The sequence below is a fragment of the Rhinoderma darwinii genome, chromosome 6 (genome assembly GCF_050947455.1).
Source record: "Rhinoderma darwinii isolate aRhiDar2 chromosome 6, aRhiDar2.hap1, whole genome shotgun sequence".
NCBI lineage: Eukaryota > Metazoa > Chordata > Amphibia > Anura > Rhinodermatidae > Rhinoderma > Rhinoderma darwinii.
This window is the reverse complement of record NC_134692.1, coordinates 132,584,799-132,609,243: the sequence shown is the minus strand read 5'-3', so window position 1 is coordinate 132,609,243 and position 24,445 is coordinate 132,584,799. Positions and strand designations below refer to the sequence as shown.

Here is a 24,445-nt window from a genome sequence, read left to right as displayed (position 1 = left end):
CCTGACGCACCTTGTGTTACACCCAACCGGGAGCGTACCAACTGCGCCAAACGATAGGGGGCACTTAGTCAGGTTTGCTTATTAATGCATGCACAACTCTTACAATTAATTAACAGAATACGATGACGTTTTACATGTATAAATACTGTCAACTTGACGTGTCGATGGTATAACTAGACATTAACCCCTCTGTCACGAGATGGTTCAGTCCGGCAGAGGGCGGGTTTGAGGAAAGGCAGGAGCCTAGGGAAGCGCCGCATCACGTGATCCCCTCCCGGCCGCCATTTTGTGCTGCGGTGAGGTATTTAGAGCAGTGAGCGGCGCTTTAGCTCCTCCAGTGTGAGAGCCGCAACCTCTGTGTGACAGGAGCAGCCCTTAGCCCCGCTCCCCTCCTTCCTTTCTCCCGTGTCTCCAGCAGTCCCTTCCCCCTCGGCTTCTCTCTCTATTCTGCCCCTATTTCGGAGGGTGTCGTATTCTGTCGCCGTCGGAGGAGACGTCTCTTAACCGCAGCCATGTCTTCAGCAACCGATACCGGCTCCGCTCCGGAGTACTCCGCCTTCTTCGCAGTCATGGGCGCATCCTCTGCCATGGTGTTCAGCGGTGAGGCCATAAGCTGTCTTTTTATTTAGGGGGTTTATAGTGACTGACATTGGGGTAGCTTTACGACTCCTATGTATTTGCTGGGACGCTCATTGCTGTGTGTCCCATTAGATTATCATTGGGGGGTGGATGTGACGTAACGTACATGATAGAGATAAAATATGGTATATAGGTTGTAGAATTTTTCGTCTGTTTTCTCTTGTATTCTCCTGTCATGTGACCGGCTCCATCTTTCTATCTCCTCGGTTCACTAGTCTCCACCTTCCTCGGTCACACTTCGGTTATTTCCGCTTTCATAGCCGAACGGACTCGGGTTTTTTTTTTCTTGCGCCTCTAGTGACGCACGTCATTCATCTGATATCGGGGAGGAGGGGGTCGATGCCCCCAGTATACGGGAGCCGGGCTCAGTGACGTCACTCGGGTGATCCCAGCAGCTGGTGATCAGTCACATGACTGCGGAGGGAAGAATGACTTGTTGGGGAGGGGTCGTTCAATACTAGTCACCTAAAGGGGGCCAGTCCTGTGCAAATGGCTTCGTATTTTCTCTAATGTTCTTACATATGCTTGTTTGTAATGCAGATTTAGGGCACGTGCCAGGCTGCCAGCCTCCAGTATGGTGGTACTTACGAGAGTCACCCGGTACAAGAATCTGATTCCTTGTCATTTATTGTGGAAGAAAATGGCTTCTCTGTGCTATATATAGCCTTGTCTCTGCAATATCGGCAATGATTATCTGACCAGATATAAAAAAAAATAAAAAAAAAAAAAAAATATATATATATATATATATACATTAAAATTTTTTATTGTGCGCCCATTAAAACTACTACTGGTGTATAATATAGCTTGCACTTGATGGCAGTTCCTGGGTAGCAAGCAATGTATCCACTTACGAGGATTGTAACCCGGCTTTCCTAGACTCCTGAATGAATGTGCAGACCCTGTTTTTTGCAATGGTGCAAATTTTCCATTCTGAAGGCAGAAAACGATGGGCGATTTGTCTTTAATGGTGGCCATATTGGTATGTTTAATAAACGGATGCAATTTTTAACAGAAGGATCACTCAAGGGTGCGTGTATTTGGGGAATTTTATATTTGAGAATTCAAATCAGATTTGCGATTGTGTTGTACGTGTTCCTATTATAATAATCGGCTCTTAGTCGTGGCTGGGAGTTGCAGTATTTTTGTGGTTTGTATAAAGTCGCTCATGTGTGCAGTAGAAGCTGTGATGTGGTCACTGTGACCTGACAGGCAGCTGATATATTGTGTAAGGCCTCATAATGTAATCTAACCAGGGCATATTGAGGCTATGCGATGTACGGATCCTATAAATGGTGACCTTTGGACTGTTGTATAGTTGTCCAGTCTGGTGCAGATTACGGTCAAAACAAGGTTGTGTATTGGTGTCGTCCTGTTCACTGATCCTTTAAAAAAAAAAATCCAGGTCTTCTGCAGAATGGACACAATGGTGACTCCTCCAAGCTTGGCCTAGGTCTAAGGGCAGATGCTTGTAGGGATGTTGTAGACTGTCGGCTTGTGACCTTCACGAGGGTTAGCGCTTTATCTGCGTTGTACCTTCATTAGATCGTTGAGGAAGACGTGGCAGTTCTGTAGACGTGGTGATTATTTCTAGACTGGTCTTTGTTGTGCTTTAATCTGTCATAGATTCCGTCGGCGAAGATATGAAAGCCTAGGTTCTCTCTGCTGACAGATGGTGTGATCACATCCCTCCTTCCCCTGGATACAGCTCACATTAACACTTTGTAAATTGATGTATATGAGACGTAGGTTTGGGATGTTGCAGGCACCTTATGATCAGAAACCAATATGATCTAACTTCACGTGGCCGAGCAACTAATGCCATAATGTTCTCCACGCTTGGCTAAAATAGGCAATGAAGGCTTGGGCCTTATTCAGGAAGGGATAATTGGCCGTCACACGGCTGCATTAAAATCAATGCATTTCTATGGCGTTATTCAAACAGCTGTATTTTTAACGGACAGTTTGAATGGCCTGGGAAAAAATAGGACATGGACTTTTTGTATGAACTATCCGGGAAAACTGGTCCTGCGTGGGTTCAAATCGGCTGTGAACATAAGAATTGCTTAAATGGCAAATCCTGAGTGTTGGTAAGGCCTTATTCACACGGACGTGTCTGTTTTGCGCGTGCAAAAAAACGCGGTGTTTTGCGTGCGCAAAAGTTCCGTGTGTCATCAGCATATTGTGCATGGCTGCGTGATTTTCACGCAGCCAGCATTATTATGACACTCTGTTTTTAGGTTTACAAACAGAAAAGCACGTGGTGCTTTTCTGCATTCATTTTACTACTGTTGCGCAAATCACGCGCAGCACCCGGAAGTGCTTCCGTGTGCCAAGCGTGATTTGCACGCACCCATTTACTTCAATGGGTGCGTGCAACACGGCCAAATATAGGACATATCTTGTTTCACACAGCGGGCATACGCTGCGTGAAATGCACTGACCGTCTGAATGGCCCAATTCAGTAACATAGGTCCGAAAATCACGCGCGTAGCACTGACTTATTATACGTTCGTATGAATAAGCCCTAAGTGCAACGCAGGAGCAACCCCATGAGTGGCTGAAAGGACTACGTGGTTTTCAAGGTGGCCTATAAACTGAACAGCATCAGACTGCTGACAGGTATACATGGGTTTCCACCTAGAAGGAACACGCCAAAGAAAACTGATACACCGTGTTATGTCTAGTGCAGGGTCGGAGTGGACTGTGTATGACACAGGGATGCCAGGCTGGCTGTCCAGTATCTCCCCCCCCCCCCACTCAGATTCTGCCCTAGACACGGCTTGTCAGTTTTGCCTGCTTGTTCCTTTAAAACCTTGTCCACACACTACAGTATGCCCACAGTGGAAAACACAGCAGGAAAAATACAGCATCTAAAGAGGTTTTGTGCATTTTTAGAGTTGCTATATATTTGCAGCATGGAAAACTGAGGAAGATAAAGAGAAGTTTTGGTGTGGTACATTGATGGGCTTAAAGATAATGTGGTGACAGAGCCTAAGAACCCTATCTTGTACTTGTGATCGGCACTGTAACGTAGATTACAGCAGTGTTTTTTATTTAGAAAAAATCATTTTTGACAGTTATGACCTATATTAGCTTTATGCTATTGAGTTTCTTAATGAACAACTGGGCGTGTTACTTTTTGGCCAAGTGGGCGTTGTACAGAGAGTGTATGACGCTGACCAATCAGCGTTACACACTTCTCTCCATTCATTTACACAGCACTAGTGATATAGCTATATCGCTATGTTCAGCCACATAAACACACTATAACATTACTGCAGTGTCCTGACAATGAATATACATTACCTCCAGCCAGGACGTGATGTGTATTCAGAATCCTGACCACTTCTGTAGCGTCTCTGATATTTCCAGCAAGGCAAGCGTAATCTCGCGAGATTACGATGTAACCTGTAATTTCAAACTATTGGGGAGAAGTGTATGACGCTGATTGGTCAGCGTCATACACCTCTATACAACGCCCACTTGGCCAAAAAGTAAAACATGCCCAGTTCATTAAGAAACTCATTAGCATAAAGCTAATCTAGGTCATAACTCCGTCACAAATGATTGTTTTTCTAAATAAAAAACACTGCTGTAATCTACGTTACCGCGCCGATCACATCATATACAAGATAGGCCACTTATAATGTGGTGTCAGTCTCTTTAATCTGAAGCAGTTTTAAGGACCTCTACTTCATGAAAAACATGGCAGGCGATCAGAAATCCATAGCAACCATAACGTTTTATTATATGGTAACAAGGCTTTCAAGGAAAAAAAAAAACACTGCTTTACTCTAATCCACATGTGGTGCCTGGCTTTTCTGTGAAATTGATGTTGTAGTAAAATATACACTTTCAACGACTGGGTTTTTGCATGGCAGAACGGCAAGATGACCGTTGTCTGAGGTTTGGTGTAATGTGGCTGTCTCCTAGCTAGGGGGAGCAGGTAACCCTTTTGCCTGTATATTATGTAGGCAAGATGGTACTGTTGTCCTGTCTGGTACATTGTTGTTTGTGCACTGCACTTGTCTCTGGTTGGGTATTTACGCTGGCATTATCCTGTTACTGTTGCTGCATGATATTTTCTTTGGCATCTCACAGCCATAATTCAATTTTATCACTAATGTTACAGAATTTATTTTACATGGGGGTGGCTGCTAGTGGAAAACTGTTTGCTTCATTCAGTAGGGCAACATGCACTATAACAGGTATTTCCCTTTTTAAAGTCTAATAAAAAATGTTTTGCCTACTTTATTAATATGAATGACCTATTGGAAATGTGGATGTAAAAGTGGAAATTTTCTCTACCGGTTTCCATTATTGCAGAGGCTCCATAGAGCATCTATGTAATAGACTGCCCTTTGATTTCAAGGGTTAATGTGTAATGCATAATCTGACCAGTAGTGTTGCTGAAGAGGTAAGGGCCTGTTCACATCACCGTTCCTTTCCGCTGAGGGGTTCCATCGGAGGTTTCCGTCTGGTTAACCCCTCAACGGAAACCTTAGCTTCCGTTTCCCTCTCCGTTGAACTCTATGGTGACTGATACCCAGCTAATGGTTTCTGTCAAAAACGCGTTAACCCGACGGAAACCTCTGACTGAACCCCTCATCGGAAAGGAACAGTGACTTGAACACAGCCTTATGGTGACTTATTGAAATGCATGTCCACCCCTCCCTTCCAAGGATGGGGATAATAGAATATACAGGTAGATGTTGATACTCACAACAGTGACTGCTAGTTGTAAATAGGTTTTGGGTTAAGCTAGTTTCTTCTCGTATTCTTCCTCCTCAAAATCAAGAGTTGGTGACCTTGATGGTAACTTGTTTAATTTGCCTTTTTTTGTTAAAGGGGTGTTCCCAATATGGACAGCATCACCTATCCATGGGATAGGTGATAATGGTTTTGTCGTTGGAGGTCCCCACTGATTGCCAGAGCGGGGGTCCCACACCCTTTGTTCCTCCTCACTACTTGACCGCAGTGAGAAGTCGACTATGGTATTGCTTCTGTCAAAACGATGGAACCCCTGCACAACAGACAAATGGAAACAATTTGCATCGGATCCGTCACCATTGAAATCAATGGTGATGGAAACCTATGGTTTCAGTCACGGTACCATTCTGATGGGAAGCTCCGACAGAACGTCCGAGCGGAACCCTGACGCAGATGTGAATGAAGTCTAAGATCGGAGTCCCATATTCCAGTCTTGGGGTCAGTTCACACGTTGTGCAAATACCGGGAATTTTCCACAATTGAATTTGTTGCGCAAAATCCACAGCAAATGCAGTAGCCGCAAAGTGGATGAGATTAAACAAATGTGTAAATGCTGAGCAGAAAGACACACAAATTGACCTGTGGTGCAGAATTTTATTCCACAGCATGTAAATTGTATTTGTGTAATCGCTGCTTATTTGTTGCTGGTTCTCCCCACTGAATTCAATGGGGAGGTAAAACCTGCAATATAAAGCAGTTGCAGGTTTGCAGTGATGCCACTGCAAAAAACTCAACAATTCAAAAATAAATCTTACTTACCCAGGAGTCTGTTTCTTCCTCCAGGCCAGCCTCCTCGGATGTCGTTTCATCCCATGTGACCACCACTGCAGCCAATCACAGACTGTAGCGGTCTCCTGGGATGAAACGTCCTCCCAGGGGGCCTGCTAGCTGGCCGATCAAATGTTTCCGTTTTCCACAGTGGATACTCTGGGTCGACAAACGTCAGTGTGGTGTAGATTTTTGCCTAGAATTCCCTGCGGCGCACAGGGCCGATATGCTACGTGCTATTACGCAGCGTATCCGCCCCGTGTGAACTCCGCTTTAGTCTGCATCCTGCAGGCGCAAGATGCAACATTCATAATGAAGCAGCACACACATCTTAATAAATTTGTTGCATCTTGTTCTCTGTGCCAGAAAGTGAAACAATGTAAAATTTTAGGGCTACTGGTCACCTGCCCATTCTAAGCCCTACCCACTTTCTTAAAAAAAAAAAGCTGCAAGAGTAGCACAAAATGGCAATAAAATTGACACTGACTTTTTAATGCCAGAATACTTTCATAAAGCCATTCCTAAATTCCCCCTCCGCTGTAACGTCCAGCTTGCTGCAGGTGACCTCTTATAACAAATTTTGACATAGCCAAGTAAACATGGAACTGCCAAAAGGTTTGGCCAAATGGTAAACTCCCTTTTTCCCTAAACCTGTTTCATCTGGTTTTCTAGCAGATGTTTGTGCGCTAGATTTTCATGGCCTATCCTAGTTCATGATATAATCCACTATGTCTTCACACTTTTGCAATTGTCACTTGTAGGCCTAGTTCACACAGGGTTTTTTGTTGTCAGGCAGGAAAAAAAATCTGCCTCAATTACTTCAGGCAGATTTTGAAATGCGCTTTTTTTTTTTCTTTCTGGTTTTGCATTTTAGTAAAGTGTAAACACCAAGTGAACGAAGATTTTGTTTTTTTATTTATTTTTGTTCCTGCCTTCCATTGATTTTAAACGGCAGTTAAGAGGCAAAAACTGGCCAGTGGGGGGGAAAAAAAATTCTACCGCCCATTGCAATTTAGGGTATGTGCACATAACTGCAATTACGTCTGAAAATATGGAGCTGTTTCCAAGGGAAAACAGCCCCTGATTTTCAGACTTTTTTTACGTCCGTTTTTGGAGCTGTTTTCATTGGAGTCTGAGAGAACTGCTCCAAAAACGTGTCCTGCACTTCTTTGACGAGGCAGTCATTTTACGCGTCGTCGTTTGACAGCTGTCAAACGACTATGCGTAAATTACAGGTCGTCGGTACAGTACATCGGCAAACCCATTCAAATGAATGGGCAGATGTTTGCCAACGTATTGGAGCTGTATTTTCAGGCGTATATCGAGGCATAATACGCCTCGTTTACGCCTGAAAATAGGTTGTGTGAACCCAGCCTAATGGAGGTAAGTACGTTTTTGGGGTTTGGCATGGTCTCCACGTCAATCACCAAAATAACAGCTCTAGGCTGCACTGAGTAGGGACAGATAATATCTCGTGACAAATAGGCACTTCATTTTCAGGAATCTGGATGTGAAGAAAGATGCTGCGGTTGACTAGGATGTCTCAATGTACAGACAGCTTTTGGAATTGCCTAAATTTTAAGTCCACATGATTGATTTCTGCAGTTGTGATTAGGGCTGGACGATTTATGACCTAAATCAAAATATATAGGCCCTTGGTCCACCATTCATTTACGGCACCCTACTCTATCATTTGCTTCAACTGTATCCGAGGACTGAGATACAGACTAAACCGAAATGAACAAGATGTCTATTAATTGTGCTGAGTTACGGTTGTTTTTCGATTAACTGCCCAGCCCTCGTTGTGGTACAAAGAAAATAGCGAGGGATTACACTGTTGCTTTAAAAATTAGCAAAGATGAAAGGTTGCACATAATAATAGTCCTGACTGGCATGTGATCTGGTCAGTACTTGGAAAATCAAATGTTATATTGCAGTGTAAGAGGTCTAACGCACGTGTCTTCTGAATTGGTGCAGTGTGATGGACTTGAATGGCTTTGCTTGTACATGGTAAGTGCAGTGATGCCTCTTTGTGGCTTGGGACCTTGAAATTTGTGTGGGCAGCTCTTCCTTATAGCATGGTTATGAAAAAGTACATTGTTCTGCTGGTGGGTGGACAGTTTAGATGTACTGCTAATAGTCCAAGCAGTTGGCATCCCAAAAGTTGTTCATAATCTGAATTTATGGTTATGTTCCACACCTGCCCGGGGCCTTTAAGCTAAAATGTCACACCAGTTAAATAGATGAATTACATGTGTCAAGGATGTTGACATTTATTTGGCTTTAGGTCACCAAGTGCATACTTAAGTCCATTAGGGCACAGCTATGATCAGTGACAGCAGCTTGGTTGCCCAATGGTGTTAAGCTGGCTGCACACATAAAATGCCTGAGGGCTATCTCCCCAGAGCCATGATATTCTCCCTCATGTATGAATGCTTTTTTTTTTTTTCAATATAAACTAGGGGAGAGGGAGGCTACCTGCCTTCAGATATGTCTGCCAGGGGATCCTCTATCAGTAATCCAACAAGCCCATTCCTAGTTCCCCCTACAACAGTTAGGATATCCCAAATCCTCATTGTGGGGGCGGAAATGTAAGGCTGGATTCACACGACCATGTTACGTCCGTAATGGACGGAACGTATTTCGGCTGGAAGTCCCGGACCGAACACAGTGCAGGGAGCCGGGCTCCTAGCATCATAGTTCTGTACGACGCTAGGAGTCCCTGCCTCGCTGCAGGACAAGTCCCGTACTGTAATCATGTTTTCAGTACGGGACAGTAGTTCCACGGAGAGGCAGGGACTCCTAGCGTCGTACATAACTGATGCTAGGAGCCCGGCTCCCTGCACTGTGTTCGGTCCGGGACTTCCGGCCGAAATACGTTCCGTCCATTACGGACGTAACATGGTCGTGTGAATCCAGCCTAAGGGTTCTCTTTACACGGCCATGGAACCAGTTGCAGACCAACAAGAGAGCTCCTCAATCTGTGCACGTTTTTCTCCTTTCACAAGAAGCAATGGTCTGTATGGAGACTAGCGATCATTACTGATAGAAATATTTGGAGCCAAACTATCATGTCGGCAGGACATCTTCCACTAGCAACTATATCTGCAGAACAGCCAATGAGCATATTGATCATTCATTCGTTAATTGTTGCCCTTTTTATACAGGGCAGTGATTGTGAATAAAAGCTTGCACGATAATTGGCCTGTTAAAGGGGCTCTGTCACCAGATTATAAGTGCCCTATCTTCTACGTAATGTGATCGGTGCCATAATATAGATGATAGTGTTTATTTTGAAAAACGATCCAAAATTGTGTATAACTAGCTCAAAATAGATTTATGCTAATTCGTTTCTTAGACAACTGGGTGTGTTTTTACTTTTTTACCAACTGGGTGTTGTAAAGAGAAGTGTATGATGCTGACCAATCAGCGTCATACACTTCTCTCCATTCATTTTTAGCAGTACTCGCAGCACAGCATGATCTCTGCTGTCACATACTCCCACATTAACTTTACCAAAGTGTCTTGAGAGTGAATAGACATCGCTTTCAGCCAGGATGAGATGTCTATTTACCCTCCTGACACTTCGGTAAAGTTTCTGTGAATGACAGCGTGACCTTGCAAGATCACGCTGTGTGAGGAAGTCCGCAAGAAACTTTACCAAAGAGTAGGGAGTGTGAGTAGACATCGCGTCCTGGCTGGAGGCAATGTCTAGCCACTCAAGACCCCCCCCCTGTAAAGTTAAAGTGCGTGTATGTGACGCTAATTATATATTAATTGTATATTAAGCTAATTAGCATAAATCTAAAATTGCTCAATGGATCGTTTTCAAAAAAAAAAAACACTTATCTACATTACAGCGTCAGATTATGTAGGAGATAGACTGTCACCAGATTAAAGAGGCTCTGTCACCAGATTTTGCAACCCCTATCTGCTATTGCAGCAGATAGGCGCTGAAATGTAGATTACAGTAACGATTTTTTTTTTAAAACGAGCATTTTTGGCCAAGTTATGACCATTTTTGTATTTATGCAAATGAGGCTTGCAAAAGTCCAACTGGGCGTGTATTATGTGCGTACATCGGGGCGTTTTTACTTCTTTTACTAGCTGGGCGTTCTGACGAGAAGTATCATCCACTTCTCTTCAGAACGCCCAGCTTCTGGCAGTGCAGACAGCGTGTTCTCGAGAGATCACGCTGTGACATCACTCACAGGTCCTGCATCGTGTCGGACGAGCGAGGACACATCGGCACCAGAAGCTACAGATTCTGCAGCAGCATCGGCGTTTGCAGGTAAGTTGATGTAGCTACTTACCTGCAAACGCTGATGCTGCTGCAGAATCAACTGTAGCCTCTGGTGCCGATGTGTCCTTGCTCGTCTGACACGATGCAGGACCTGGGGAAGTGACGTCACAGCGTGATCTGCCAGAAGCTGGGCGTTCTGAAGAGAAGTGGATGATCTGACTTCTCATCAGAACGCCCAGCTAGTAAAAGGTAAAAACGCCCCGATGTACGCACACAATACACGCCCAGTTGTACTTTTACTTTTGCAAGCCTCATTTGCATAAATAAAAAAATGGTCATAACTTGGCCAAAAATGCTCGTTTTTTAAAAATCAAAACGTTACTGTAATCTACATTGCAGCGCCGATCTGCTGCAATAGCAGATAGGGCACTTAAAGAGGCTCTGTCACCAGATTTTGCAACCCCTAAGTCTATAACATGGTCTGAAACACCTCCTGTCTTAAGTGGCTCGGGAAGCTGCTCTTTAACCCTTCTACTCTACACTGCAATACTGTGCTCTTCGATTGTCTTCTGTGTATTAACACTAGTTTATCTGAAATTGTTGATATGACCGTTACTGTTAGGTGATAATCTGACTGGCTCCTAAGGTCTTATTCAAACAGAATTGCTGCAGCAAATCCGCAGAAACTAGCTGAAATGCTGCTTCGGACAAACCGCACCATTTCCTGTGTCTTTTACTACAGGAAATGGTGTGGATTTTGTTGCGTTTTTTTTTTTCAATTCTTGGAAATTGTGATATCTCATGAAAAACGCAGCAATTCGTTCCACTTTGAGCAGCAGGATTTGACATTCTGCGTTACGACGAATCTGCACCGCAGGTGAATTTCTTCTTGGATATTTTCCACAGCATGTTGATGAGATTTGTTGACTCTCGCCCTCTTTGTTGCTACTGTATTCTCCTGCCTATTTTCCATCTGCAATTCTGGATGGACAATATTCAGCTATTCTGTTGTGTGCCCTACATTCTACAGTGTTTTGCAGATCTGTCATGGTATTTTTTACTTGGGCTCCATTCAAATCTGCACTAGGGCTCCATTCCGACAGAACCCTGACAGACACACATGGATACCTTAGGTTTCTGTTACCATTGATTTCAATGGTGATAGATCCGGTGCCCATGGTTTCCGTTTCTCAGCTGTGCAAGCGTTCCGTCATTCTGACGTAATCAATAGTGTAGTTTACTACGTTCTTAGTTCCGTCAAAATGACGGAACCCTTGCACACGGGAGACAAATGGAAATCATTGGCACCAGATCCGTCACCATTAATATCAATGGTGATGGAAACAAACTTATGGTTTCCGTTTGTCAGGGTCCCGTTCCGACGGAAAGCTCCGTCAAACGGGACCCTGGTGCAGATGTGAAAGAAGCGTTAAATGTAGACTCATTAATTATATTTATAATTTGGATTCGAAACTGCCAATGAAAAAAGGTGTCATTCATGTCAAGTTTTCTACCCTCAGTGAATGGTCCAGCAAGGACTGATTGCAGTTAAATAACTCAAATGCCTTGGTTCCTGGTATCTGGAAGGCCTTAACTGGGTAACATAGTATTACGTGGCACTTATTCAAATGAGCGGTTGACCATGAGCGTACGAGCAATTGTCTGAAGTTCAGGAGCTATTTTCTCCTGAAAACAGCTCCGTAATTTCAGACGTATTTGCCGTTATCGTGTGCACATACCCTTATGTTACATGGTCTAATGCACCATACTCCCTGGGTGAAAGCTGTTTCTGTATGGTTTAAAATACATGAAGGACCTAGAAAGGTCATAACATTTTGTATATTCCAGAGTTATCTTATGCATTTTAAGCATTTAAAGTGTAGCTAAACGATTGACTGACTTCTGACATGTCATAGGAACATGCCAGAAGTTTTGATTGGTGGGGGTCCAAGCACTGAGACCCCCACCAATCGTTAGAACGAAGCAGCTGAAGTTCCCGTGTGTATCTGTGTACGGACTCAATAGAAAGTCTGAGCCTATACTCCGATACATCGGCTTAACGGAAAATGCCGAACAGACACGAATCGGAAACCGTGCGAAAAAGTCAGAAAGTGCCTCCCATTGATTTCAATGGGAGGCGTAGGTGTTTTTCCGGCAAGCGGAAAAACAGTCTCGTGGGAAAAAGACATGCCCTATCTTCGGGCTTTTACGCTTCTGACCTCCAATTGACGTCAATGGGAGGCAGAAGAAGCGTATTTCGCGACGCTCCATGGTCGCGGACAAAAAAACGCTGCAAAAATTGGCCTGCAGGCAGAGCAAAATCTGCCTCAAAATTCCAAACTGATTTTTGAGGCAGATTTTCTGCCTGCAAAAAAACTCAGTGTGAACCCGGCCTAAACCTGTTAAAAAAATTCTTCAGGTTGTGTAGATGCTTAAATATGTGTAGGTGGATCATATTTTATTGCTCATACATTGCATAAATATCAAACATTTTTATTTCCATGAAGGGATAATTTTATTTAGAACTTTATTTTTTTACTTAGAGGTTCTGTCACCAGATTATAAGCGGCCTATCTCCTACATAATCTGATTGGCGCTGTAATGTAGATAACAGCAGTGGTTTTTATTTTGATAAAAAAAAAAAAAAAAAAGTTTTTTTTTTTTTAGCAAGTTATGCGCTAGTTTAGATTTATGCGAATTAGTTTCTTAATACACAACTGGGCGTGTTTTTACCAACTGGGCGTGGATGACACTGACCAATCGGCGTCATGCAATTCCCATTGACTTAATGTGGTGTGTGTGATTTATTGGTAAGAATAGCTCTCCATGCAGCGCTATCCTCCCAATCAACACATTGAACGGAATCTGCATTGGAGCCTCCACAGATCTTAACAGCACCTAAGTGTATGTAACGTGTTTGTAAAGGTTATTGAAGTTTTTGTAATATCCCTTAAATGTTTCGTAGTCCTGACATTTGGGACAATGATTCTCTTCTCAAGGCACTGTTTAAAGAGGCTCTGTCACCAGATTTTGCAACCCTTATCTGCTATTGCAGCAGATAGGTGCTGCAATGTAGATAAGAGTAACATTTTTATTTTTAAAAAACAAGCATTTTTGGCCAAGTTATGACCATTTTTGTATTTATGCAAATGAGGCTTGCAAAAGTCCAAGTGGGAGTGTTTAAAGTAATGGGCGTGTATTATGTGCGTACATCGGGGCGTTTTTACTACTTTTACTAGCTGGGCATTCTGACGAGAAGTATCATCCATTTCTCTTCAGAACGCCCAGCTTCTGGCAGTGCAGACACACAGCGTGTTCTCTATCACGCTGTGACGTCACTCACTTCCTGCCCCAGGTCCTGCATCGTGTCGGACGAGCGAGGACACATCGGCACCAGAGGCTACAGTTGATTCTGCAGCAGCATCGGCGTTTGCAGGTAAATCGATGTAGCTACTTACCTGCTGATGCTGCTGCAGAATCAACTGTAGCCTCTGGTGCTGATGTGTCCTCGCTCGTCCGACACGATGCAGGACCTGGGGCAGGAAGTGAGTGACGTCACAGCGTGATCTCGAACACGGCTGTGTCTGCACTGTCAGAAGCTGGGTGTTAACGAACAGAAGTGGATGATGCTGATTCGTCAGCATCATACACTCCCATTCACGACACCCAGCTAGTAAAAGGTAAAAACGCCCCGATGTATGCATATAATACATGCCCAGTTGTACTTTTACTGTAAACACGCCCAGTTGTACTTTTGCAAGCCTCATTTGCATAAATACAATGGTCATAACTTGGCCAAAAATGCTCGTTTTTAAAAATAAAAACGTTACTGTAATCTACATTGCAGCGCCGATCATAGCAGATAGGGGTTGCAAAATCTGGTGACAAAGCCTCTTTAACTAGCGTTGTTTAAGATGCTATATACTTTCAGATTAAGGTGGGGTCTCATGTAAGGCTATGTTCACACCTGCGTTGGGCTATTCCATTCTGCTCTGTCAGAGGAGCAGAACAAGGGAATGACCAGCAACGGTTTCGTTACATGACTGACACCACTGGCAGCTGACTGAACCCATTGACTTTAATAGGTTCTGTCATTTTACCAGAGACTAGCTCAGCATGCTGCGCTATTGTCTCCGGTTAACTCTGCCGGGTCTGCAACGGAAGCCCTTAACGGAGACTCCAATGCAGATGTGAACAAAGCCTTATTTGTACAGTTGCATAACCGCTATGTAGGGAACGTATTGCCTTTATATTTAATTTTTTAAGCGGCCTCTTCTCTACTAGTCATGTGAAATATGGTCTTATTGCTGTCAAGTGACCTGCACAATGCTTTCACATTAGTCTATAGTATATTGGCCACACAGCTTAGCCATTGATAACAAAATGGTCAGTCATGTGATCAGCACCAAACTCATTCATGCATTTGTTTAAGCATCAAGTCCCTTTATTTAGTGATGTGGAATGGCTTTATGGATCTGTCACAATTGCATTCACTGCATATTTTGCAAACTAAAATTAAGTTGCTCAGTAGGTTAGAGAACCTATAAAATACAGGCGTACTGGTAACAATGTTACTGGTGTCCCGTGGGAGACAATCCATATGATAGATAGATAGATAGATAGATGGTATATATATATATATATATATATATATCTCTATGTTGTCCTGTGTCTTTATCAAAGGTCCAAAACGTGCTTTATTGTAAACGTACATCCATAAAAACAGTGGAGCCAGGATAAAAGAGCAATAAACCCTAATGGAGGGTGGTAGGATTGGGATACTTTGTTTGGGAGCACTGCCCGAAAACACAGCTGCCGGCAGTGCCCGCAATTGCGGGTCGTGATTAGGGGCACAGCTGTGTGCATGAGGCCTTATTCTGTAGGTGATCCCAGTCCTACCACCCTCCATTAGGGTTTATTCCTTTCTCTTTTATCCTCAAGGTTTTTATTGATGTATGTTTACAATAAAGCAAGTTCTGTACCTTTTCATATACGCCATATTGTCCTGTATCAGTTGCTCAGTAGGTGGTAAACTAACAGTGTAGGTCTAATTACGACTAGTTCTGAAATGACAGGATTATTGGTGCGTATATTTCTCTATGCATTACTGCTGTCAAGTGTTCAATGATCCTGCATTCTGTGCCTTGGAAGGTGTGACTGGTGCCCATTTATTTTGGAGGCAGGGTTTTCAGGGTGACTCTGACTTATTACACAATTTGCATGCCATTTCTTAACCATAAGCACAATTTTTTTTATTTTATTTTTTTGCGCTATAGCTTCTTACATTCTGCAATATCTTGCTTTAAACTTTTTACTTTTTGTCTTTACAGCACTGGGAGCTGCATATGGCACAGCGAAGAGTGGCACAGGTATTGCAGCAATGTCTGTCATGCGGCCTGAGCTGATCATGAAGTCAATCATTCCTGTCGTCATGGCGGGTATCATTGCCATTTATGGACTGGTAGTTGCAGTGCTTATTGCAAATTCTCTAACAATAAATATAACATTATACAAGTAAGTTCTGGGCTCCCCCCCCCCTTTTTTTTTTTTTTTTTACATTTGTGAGGTCTGATTTTAATCAGAATAATAAACAATTAACAATCCTGCACAGATGTTTTGTAATGTATGGAGCATGACCAGATTATACTGACCGAGTTCAATAGAGAAACAGCTGGACAGGACAAGTACTGCTTCTACAGAGGCTGTCCTGTGGTGCCTTCAAAATGGCAGAACCCAATAAATGTTGGGCAAACAGATTTGTTTAAGAAAATATCCATCAGTCATTATTTTTTTTTATTTTTTTTTTTAAAAGGCTTTATTTTTCAAAACTCGTACCAATATACAATCCATACAAGACATTCAGAAAGGCATTAGTATCAGAAAGATGTCAATCTAGAGCCGATTCAGTATATGACATTATCTTCCCCAAGAGCCTAGCTGAATCCAACTACCATACACACATTCATCCTTGTGCGCAACCCCATCCCACCACTTTCAAGTGACCATTAAATCGCTGTCTCCAGAGTCTCCAACCCAATCGGTAATCTTTAGACTGTAGCAAGGTTCTGCTTCCCACTGATAGAGGCAAAAGTGGTAGTCAAAGGTCTGTCTGATCTGAAGTCTTCATGCCCTGGAACATTCTTTAAAATCAAACACGTTTAAGTGCCTGTTCACATCAGCATTAGGCTTCTGGGTTCCATTTGACCTCTGTCGGAGGAACCAGTGAACGGAAAGCCAAATGGAAACCATGGCTTCAAACAATGTCACTATTTTTCATGTTGGTTTCTGTAACGTAAAGTGTTTTGGTTCTTGTTTCTGAAAATAAAATAAAAATAGCTTAGTCGACTATGGTATGGTTTCTGCAACAATCCCAGAAGCTTTACAAAACTGAAGCGAACTGCAACAGAAGCATTAGCCTTGAAATCAATGTTCATGCAAATAGAAGCTCTGGTTTCTGTGTTCGTCTCTCCATTCATTGGTTCCTCCGACGGAAAAGGTCGAACGGAAGCCCGACGCTGATGTGAGCACACCATTAAGCATACATTAAAGAAACGACGGAATGGAAAAGTCATGTTCCTTTCTGTTGCTGAATGGCACCGGTCTTGGGTTCTGCAGCCAGCTGAAGCCTGTACAGACATACAAACTACACATGACAGAGCTGCTCTGTCAAATTAATACTGCAACTGCCCCTACCAGTGTTGTCTATTAAAAGCACTGGACAGATGCCTGTTAAATTGTCTTATGGTTAACTTTGAATTTACTAGACTTGTTTTGAACTTTACAAAACTCTAACTTTTTTTTCTCCCCCCTTTTTAGGAGCTTCTTACAACTAGGTGCTGGCTTGAGCGTAGGACTAAGTGGTCTTGCTGCTGGGTTTGCCATTGGCATTGTTGGAGATGCAGGAGTGCGGGGTACAGCACAACAGCCTCGACTATTTGTAGGCATGATCCTGATCCTCATTTTTGCTGAAGTCTTGGGTCTTTACGGTCTGATCGTGGCCCTTATTCTGTCCACAAAATAAAGAAATTATCCCCCCTTCCTTGAGGTTCCAGAAATCGCCACTTACAAATAATGGTTTTATCATGTGTACAGTCATCCTTCACCCGTCCTGATTCAGTAGTTTCTCTTTCCTTCTATCCCCTGTAACTGCGCAATTGTAAGTTAGTGACTGTGTGTAACCCTCTAGCTATAGTAATCAAGAGGACTTCAGGGCAATATGGGGTCCTGATGCCAGTGTTGTGGGCAGTAAGCGGGCATCACTTCCACAATCCTCACCCAACCGCCCCTTCTGCGTGCAGTGTATTTTTTTTTCTTCTTGCCTCCCATATTGACTGGATGTTACCTAACAGAAGTACCATGTAAAAATGATCTAGACTGTAATTTCCCTATTTCATTCAATGTTTTATTTATAAATACAAAAATTCTTCATTGTTCATACTTTAAAACGAGAGCCAGCTGTTTCTTTCCTCTTGTAACTTATCCCAGTCCCCCTCCCTTTGCTGCATATATTTAATCTTTAGCTGTATATCTGTGTGGGGTTTCCTTTGTAAGTGCTGAGAATTCCCTGGATGTAATTTGGTTCAAGATTGCTGTACTGTTCTGACATTGGAGTGAGGTCTAATATATATATATATATTTTGTTCTAGTTTTTTGTTTTAATACAAGAAGAAAAAAAATGATTCCCATCCGTGTTAACTGGTGACCAGAATATTTTAAAATCAAAGCCATGACGTATGGTAAAGATGCACCCAATGTTGGGCATCAGTTACACGTTTCCAAATAAAACATCTCAACACAAAAGCTGTCATTTTCTTCAATGCTCCTTTAAGGGTTAACTGCATGACAGATAATAAATAACATTTGTTTCTAAACCTAGATCGCTCAAGAATTCTAAACTTGCATTTTTTATTTTATTTTACTGCATCACACAATAGGCTGACAGCAGTTGTCTTTTCATTATATGCCAGGGATCAAAATGACAGGTCAATTCTAAGGGGAAAAACTTCTTCCCAGCATGCTGTCCATTGCTCGGTGGCCTCTCACCAGTTACTTTTTTTTAAGGGCATTGGGGGTAAGAACCTTTAAGAAAATAAAAACCTAATGGTGGCTCTAGGTTTCCATTTTCATGTTTTGACATCAGCGTTGCCCTTCTGGTAAGGGGCTCAGTCAGAGGTGTCTGTCAGATTAACCTCTCAATGGAAAGGCTAAAGGATTCAGCTTGTCACCGGTATGACAGGGTTTCGTTCTTGACGGCACAATAGTGCAGTCGACTTCGCTATTGATTCTGTCCACAACAAACATTTAGCAACATTTCCATCACCGTTCAGATCAATGGTGAGGGAAACGGAAGCTAAGGTTTCAGTTTGCCTTTCTGTTGAGGGGTTAACCCAACGGAAGGACAACGCTGATGTGAACACAGACTAAGGCCGGATTCACATGAGCGCTGTGCATCTCGGTTCACGGCCACGGTGCATCCGTGCTCTGTGTGACTCGATGTCACGCATCCCCCATAGATTAGTCTAGAGGGATGCGTGAAAATAGGTGTTGGCTTACAACTACTGAGCTAAATACTGCTATGTGAAAGAGACCTAAACCTGACTCGAACTATAATGCAGTGGCTGTACAAGCATATGGACCCTTACTGTACCTCTATATGAAAATTTTAGTCATGCAGATTTTTTGGCCGGATTCCAAACAAATCTGACAAATACTTGGCAAGATTAATCAGATGTTTACATGTACAGAGATATTTTCCTCTATAAACAATGCTTCTGGGGCATATACATGGAAACTGAGGCAGTGCATTGGGCTGAAGCCTTCTTTATGGTTAGCGCTGCATGCGATAATGGTGGCGCGAAACTTCAGCCAATGAGACAGTGGTCGTTCTGTGACCAAACGCCATTTATATGAACTTTGAAAGATCTGACAAAGGAATTTTTAACAGATTTTTGGAGCAGGAATTAAATCCAGAAACTAAAGTGATTACAATATAACTGAGCTGTTGTGCAAATACAGATTTTGTCTTTATTACGTGTTCACACTATACGAGGGTCATTTTTTTTATTTTCCGGTTGAGGAATGGGACTTAAATTATATTCAACTTAAACCAGAGATTCTGTTCAGAAAGGCAGGAATGTGGCCAACACAGTATATAGGATTTATAACTATTAGTGCCTATATAGGCCCACAACTATCCATAATGACGTAGGACACCGTCCGACAGCTTAATCTTAGTTCCTGTATTAGCTGAAATGCCTGGCCTGATAGTGGGTTTAATGAAAGGCATAATAACATTGGTTTCTAAATGTTCATGTTGACCCTTGCTTGGGACTCTTGGCCATGTTCTGTGAGTGAGGAGTGGCACCATGCCAGTTTTAGGCCCTGTTCATGTATCACTTAGGGGCTTTTAGCACGGATTCAGTTTTTGCTGTACAAAATGGCACACCATGCTTCAATATTATGTGTGGAAAAACGACAAACCATTAAAGTCAAAGTGTCTGTTGGGTGCTGCAACGTTCTGTCATGCAATGGATTCTGGTATTCTCGTCTGTTCCTTTGACACCAGAGAATGGAACGTGGATGTGAACACTGCCTTTGAAGTTCGGTTTGTGCCAAATTTATCTAATCTTGTATTGCCATAAGTGTGGTGTCAGGGCATGCAGAGTAAAAAAAATATGCTTCGCTGCTGGGTCTGTTCAGAAAAGTGAGGTTTACAATGACTCCCTTTTTATAAAATGATCTAGAACCTATTATACCTGCTCTGGAACTTTCACCTGCATCATTGAACAATATTTTCTGTGGAGGCAACTATTTTCTGCATGGTGGGAAAAAAAAAAATCATAATTGAAGCGGAGGCAAATCTTCATCTTTAGCACGGTTTGCACACAAGATGTCACATACAGGAGGCCCAGATCACTGCACTGTAACGAACACTTTTTTTTTGCAAATGGGAAATTAGAACATATACTTTCACGTCTAGAGAATGATTTCCACCAGATGTGTACCTTCTACGAGTGGTGTGATTGTGAGCGATATATGGAAGACTACATGTCAGATTTGGACCATGTCTGACATACATTTCTATACCAAAAATAAGCGTATTGTAAGGCTACATTCACATTTCCGCAGCAAAATATGCAGGCTGAAAAAAAAAAAATGCTCCTGAAGGTGCGGCTTTTAAGTTCTGTGTAAATCGTGGCGGTTTCAAGCTGTGGGTTTTGCTGTGTAGAACTACAGGGAAAGAATTCGCAGGCAGCATCACAAGATAAATTTATGTGCTGCGGTTTCTGCTGGTTGGCTGTGAGATTACTTGGAATCTCATTGTATATGCTGGTACTGTATTGTGATGCGTTTTGCTGCACGCAAATCGGCATTATGTACAGTGGCACTTTAGGCCTAGTGCAGAGGTTTTTTTCCTCCCCCTGACGCTCATTGATTTTAATGGGGTTTTTGAAGTGGACAACGCCTAAAGATAGGTCTTGTTGCTTTTTTTTTTTCTCCCCCCTTTCAAGTTTCGTCCCCCCCCCCCCCCCCAAATGGTTTCCGACACAGCATCAATAACTGCAAAAAAAAAAAAAACAACAACTAGCCCATGGGGTGCTTTTAAGGGTATACATGTGCAGTCCTCTTTTTTTTTTTTTTGTGCAGGAGACCGGCCTATACGTTGAAGTTGGCCATGAGACTTGAGTTTCCAGTTCTATTCTTCCTTCAGACTGAGCGCATTAATCATGATATTACATACCATCCATGACTTGTCGTCCAAGGAACTTGGCCCATAAAGAATTCTTTTCTAAATGAAGGATGTTTACAGAGGCAAGGATATCATGTACTTTAATGGTCTTCGTAAATAAACTTAGACGGTAATCGGGGAGATTGTGTAACCGAGAAAAAGGTTTAGATTCATTTTCTGTTCAGGTTTCTGGGTGGCCTATAACAACCAGCCCATGATGCATCAGAGGCCTGCAAGAGAATGGTGGGGGCCCTATGTATGGGCAACAACCAGGTAGGTGAATCCTGGCGGTAGGTATAAAGGAAAGTAAAGGGGTATCACTTATCCACAGGAATAGGTGATGGATGTCTGATCGCTGGGACTCCTAGCGATCGTGAGAATGAGTGCCCTGTTTGTACGTAGTGGTGGTCACGTGTACGCACTTCTTCATTCATTGCCTATGAGACTGACCGAAATAGCCGAGTACAGTTCTTGGCTATTTCCGTTGGTCCTATAGCGAATAAATGGAGCCGTAGTGCTAATGCGTGACCACCGCTGCCTTTTAAAGGATCCCACAAGACGCTTTTGATCGCTGGGGTTGCCAGCGGTCGGACCCGCAGCGATCAAACAATTATTACCTATACTGTGGATAGAGGTGATCAACATTTTTCATGCAACAACCCATTTAAAGCACTCAACCTAAAAATTAAAGGGAAGGTTTTCCATTACCCCTGGTCACAAAGACATATCAGAAGATTTTATCAGTGGAGCCCCTGTGATCTCGACTGATTGCTTGAGCAAAGAAACCATGATGATTCTTCGAGCACCATGCCCTTTATCTTCAGACTCAGATCTTTGGCAAATGTAAATTCGCATGCGATTATGCTACCTGCAATAGCGGTAAGTGGGGGGATGGTATTCAATTGGTTTTACTGCAAAAACAAAAAAGCTAACAAATAGTAACGATGATCTGCAATCCAATACATGTAATAACACAATGCGTTTTTCTGGGCATATGCGATTAGCGTGCGTGTATTATCACTGTGGGCCCCTAGACTAGCAGCGATCTGACCAGTATTGTACCCATAGTGCATGTATTCATACGTCTGCATATCTGAAACAGCAGTCTTACGTATAGTGTATGTGTATATATATATATATATATATGTATATGTCCTGGGTGTTAGCTGTCATCTATGTTTATAATGTACGCCTGTTATCTGCTCCCCAGTCCATCACTCGGCACGTTGCTTTTAAGACACTATTCATTATTGCAGCATCCTGTATTCACAGCCAGAGACTAATTTACAAGCAAACGAAAGGGGCTCGCCCAATTAAATCCCATCACAATAGGTCTGGATGATAATTAGGTATAAATATAGACTTTCCATTTTCGAGCAGTACCACAGTGCATATATTTATCACAATGTGACCAGATGCTCAATGTCTGCCCCCAAAAGGTTTAACAATGAATTACAAGCCCCATTCTTTCCTGCCTGGCTTTCTACTTGATTGTGGTGGGTGCAAAATGAGGTCCACAGACCCGACAGATGCCAAAATAGTGTCCTTTGGGCATTCGCCGGGCAGATATATCTAATTTAATTTTTTATTTATTTTTTAACATGGAGGCCTATGGATGACGTATGCCACTGTAGAGGCGTATGTCGTAAGATTTCCCCGGCGGATGTGCCAAACGTAGCCCGAAGCGCAATGTGAACAGAGCCTGGCGTTGGTGCCGAGATCAAGGAGCAGGAAAGCAGCAGCTGCTGTAATTCAGCCAATGCATTCCACCTTTCTGCGACACGATTCTTTACTCCACTATGCGACACAATTGTGGAGGAGGCGTACGACAAGTAGTAGCAATTATTCGATTACTACATCACGGTCACGTGTCTCAAAAAATGTATGTGCACACGGGGCAGATTAGCTGCAAATTTTTTTTGCAAGAAATTTCATCGCGGCAAATTGGCGAATCAGGCTGGGTATGCAGCACATCCAACCTAGAACCCGCAGGGTGCAGGTGCTGTAAAGACAGGGCTGAAAAAAAAAACCTCTAATACTAACCCCCGGGCATTGTCATAGCGACACGTCTCTCAGTTCTGAGTGCAGCCCGGCATCCTAGCATGACGCTGCAACAGTCAAGTGGGATAAAACGGCATCCCAGAAGGCCGGCCTGGACGTGGAACGGAGGAATGCGTCTCTATGACAACGTCTGGGGAGTAAGTATAGGATTTTTTAAATTAATCTTAAACCCCAAAAAGTTTTTTCGTTTTTTTTCGGATTTGCAATTTTTGCTGTGGAATCGCAGCGTTTCTGCCGCAAAAGTCACAACAGTTGCTATTTGTCGCAGGTTTTACCTCCCCATTGAATTCAATGGGGAAAACCAGGAATAAATACGCAGCATGAATTGAAATGTTGCGTATTTAAAAAATGCACCGCAAGTCAATTTGCGAACATTTTCGCCGCAAATTTTTTTCTCCGTGTGCAGGAGATTTGTTCAAATCTAATCCGCTTTGCTGCTACTGTACTTGCTGCAGGATTTCCACACAGATTGTTGTTGCGGAGATTTATGCTACGTGGGAACCCGGCCGTAAAGTAGCAGCAAAGCGGATGCGATTTGAACAAATGTCATCCACGCTCTGCAGAAAGAAAGCGTTCAGAGATGTGACTGCTGCAGCAAATCGCAGGTTATAGCGGTCACGTGGGCTGCGGCGTCGCTATGGCAATGCTAGTGAAGGTAAGTATTGTTTTTTCTGCTCTCCTTTCTGCAGCGGCGATTCCGGACGACAATCTGGACCACAATCTGGTACGGTCTCTCAGCCGGAGTTCCCTGTTGGGTTCTAGGTTTAGCTACGCTGTGTACTATTACGCAGCGTATCCGACCTGTGTGAACAGCCCCTAAACTGCCAACATATTGGAAGAAAGTTCACCGGGGGTATATACATACGGTGCACGCAGTGTGGAGCTGTAGCCTTTTCAGCTCCACTACATCAGACAAAATAGAAAAAAAACGCAGCACTAGTTGTTGATCCTAAATAGCTAGATTTATCCACCAAAACATTGCGACATTTCGACCCCAATATGGGTCTTTCTCAAGCTTGCTGGGGTCAAAATGTCGCAGTGTTTTGGTAAAGTGTTTGCGTTTTTTTTCTATTCTGTCACATGTCTCATTGGACGCAGAGAAAAAATTTGCATGAAAGCAAGGCTTAATCTGTTATGGCAGAATGAATTACACAGGATTAAAAAAAACATGGCTAAAACAGCGCCACGCCTATCCACAGGTTGTGTGTGGTATTGCAGCTTACCTCTATTGT

General features: G+C 43.0%; 1 protein-coding gene and 1 long non-coding RNA gene across 2 annotated transcripts in view; one reads left to right on the top strand and one right to left on the bottom strand.

Annotated features, from left to right (window-relative positions):
* Positions 1-1,028, bottom strand: part of LOC142655820 (uncharacterized) — a 326,804-nt gene extending 325,776 nt beyond the window's left edge. The window contains exon 1 of the long non-coding RNA XR_012849553.1: positions 746-1,028. This is a non-coding gene — a long non-coding RNA (uncharacterized LOC142655820). The remainder of the gene's footprint in view (positions 1-745) is intronic.
* On the top strand, positions 266-18,223 carry ATP6V0C (ATPase H+ transporting V0 subunit c). Its single transcript, XM_075830417.1, has 3 exons — positions 266-600; positions 15,754-15,937; positions 17,240-18,223. The coding sequence occupies exons 1-3, from the start codon at positions 513-515 to the stop codon at positions 17,442-17,444; spliced, it is 477 nt and encodes a 158-aa protein (XP_075686532.1). The 5' UTR covers positions 266-512; the 3' UTR covers positions 17,445-18,223.
* Positions 18,224-24,445: the final 6,222 nt, after the last annotated feature.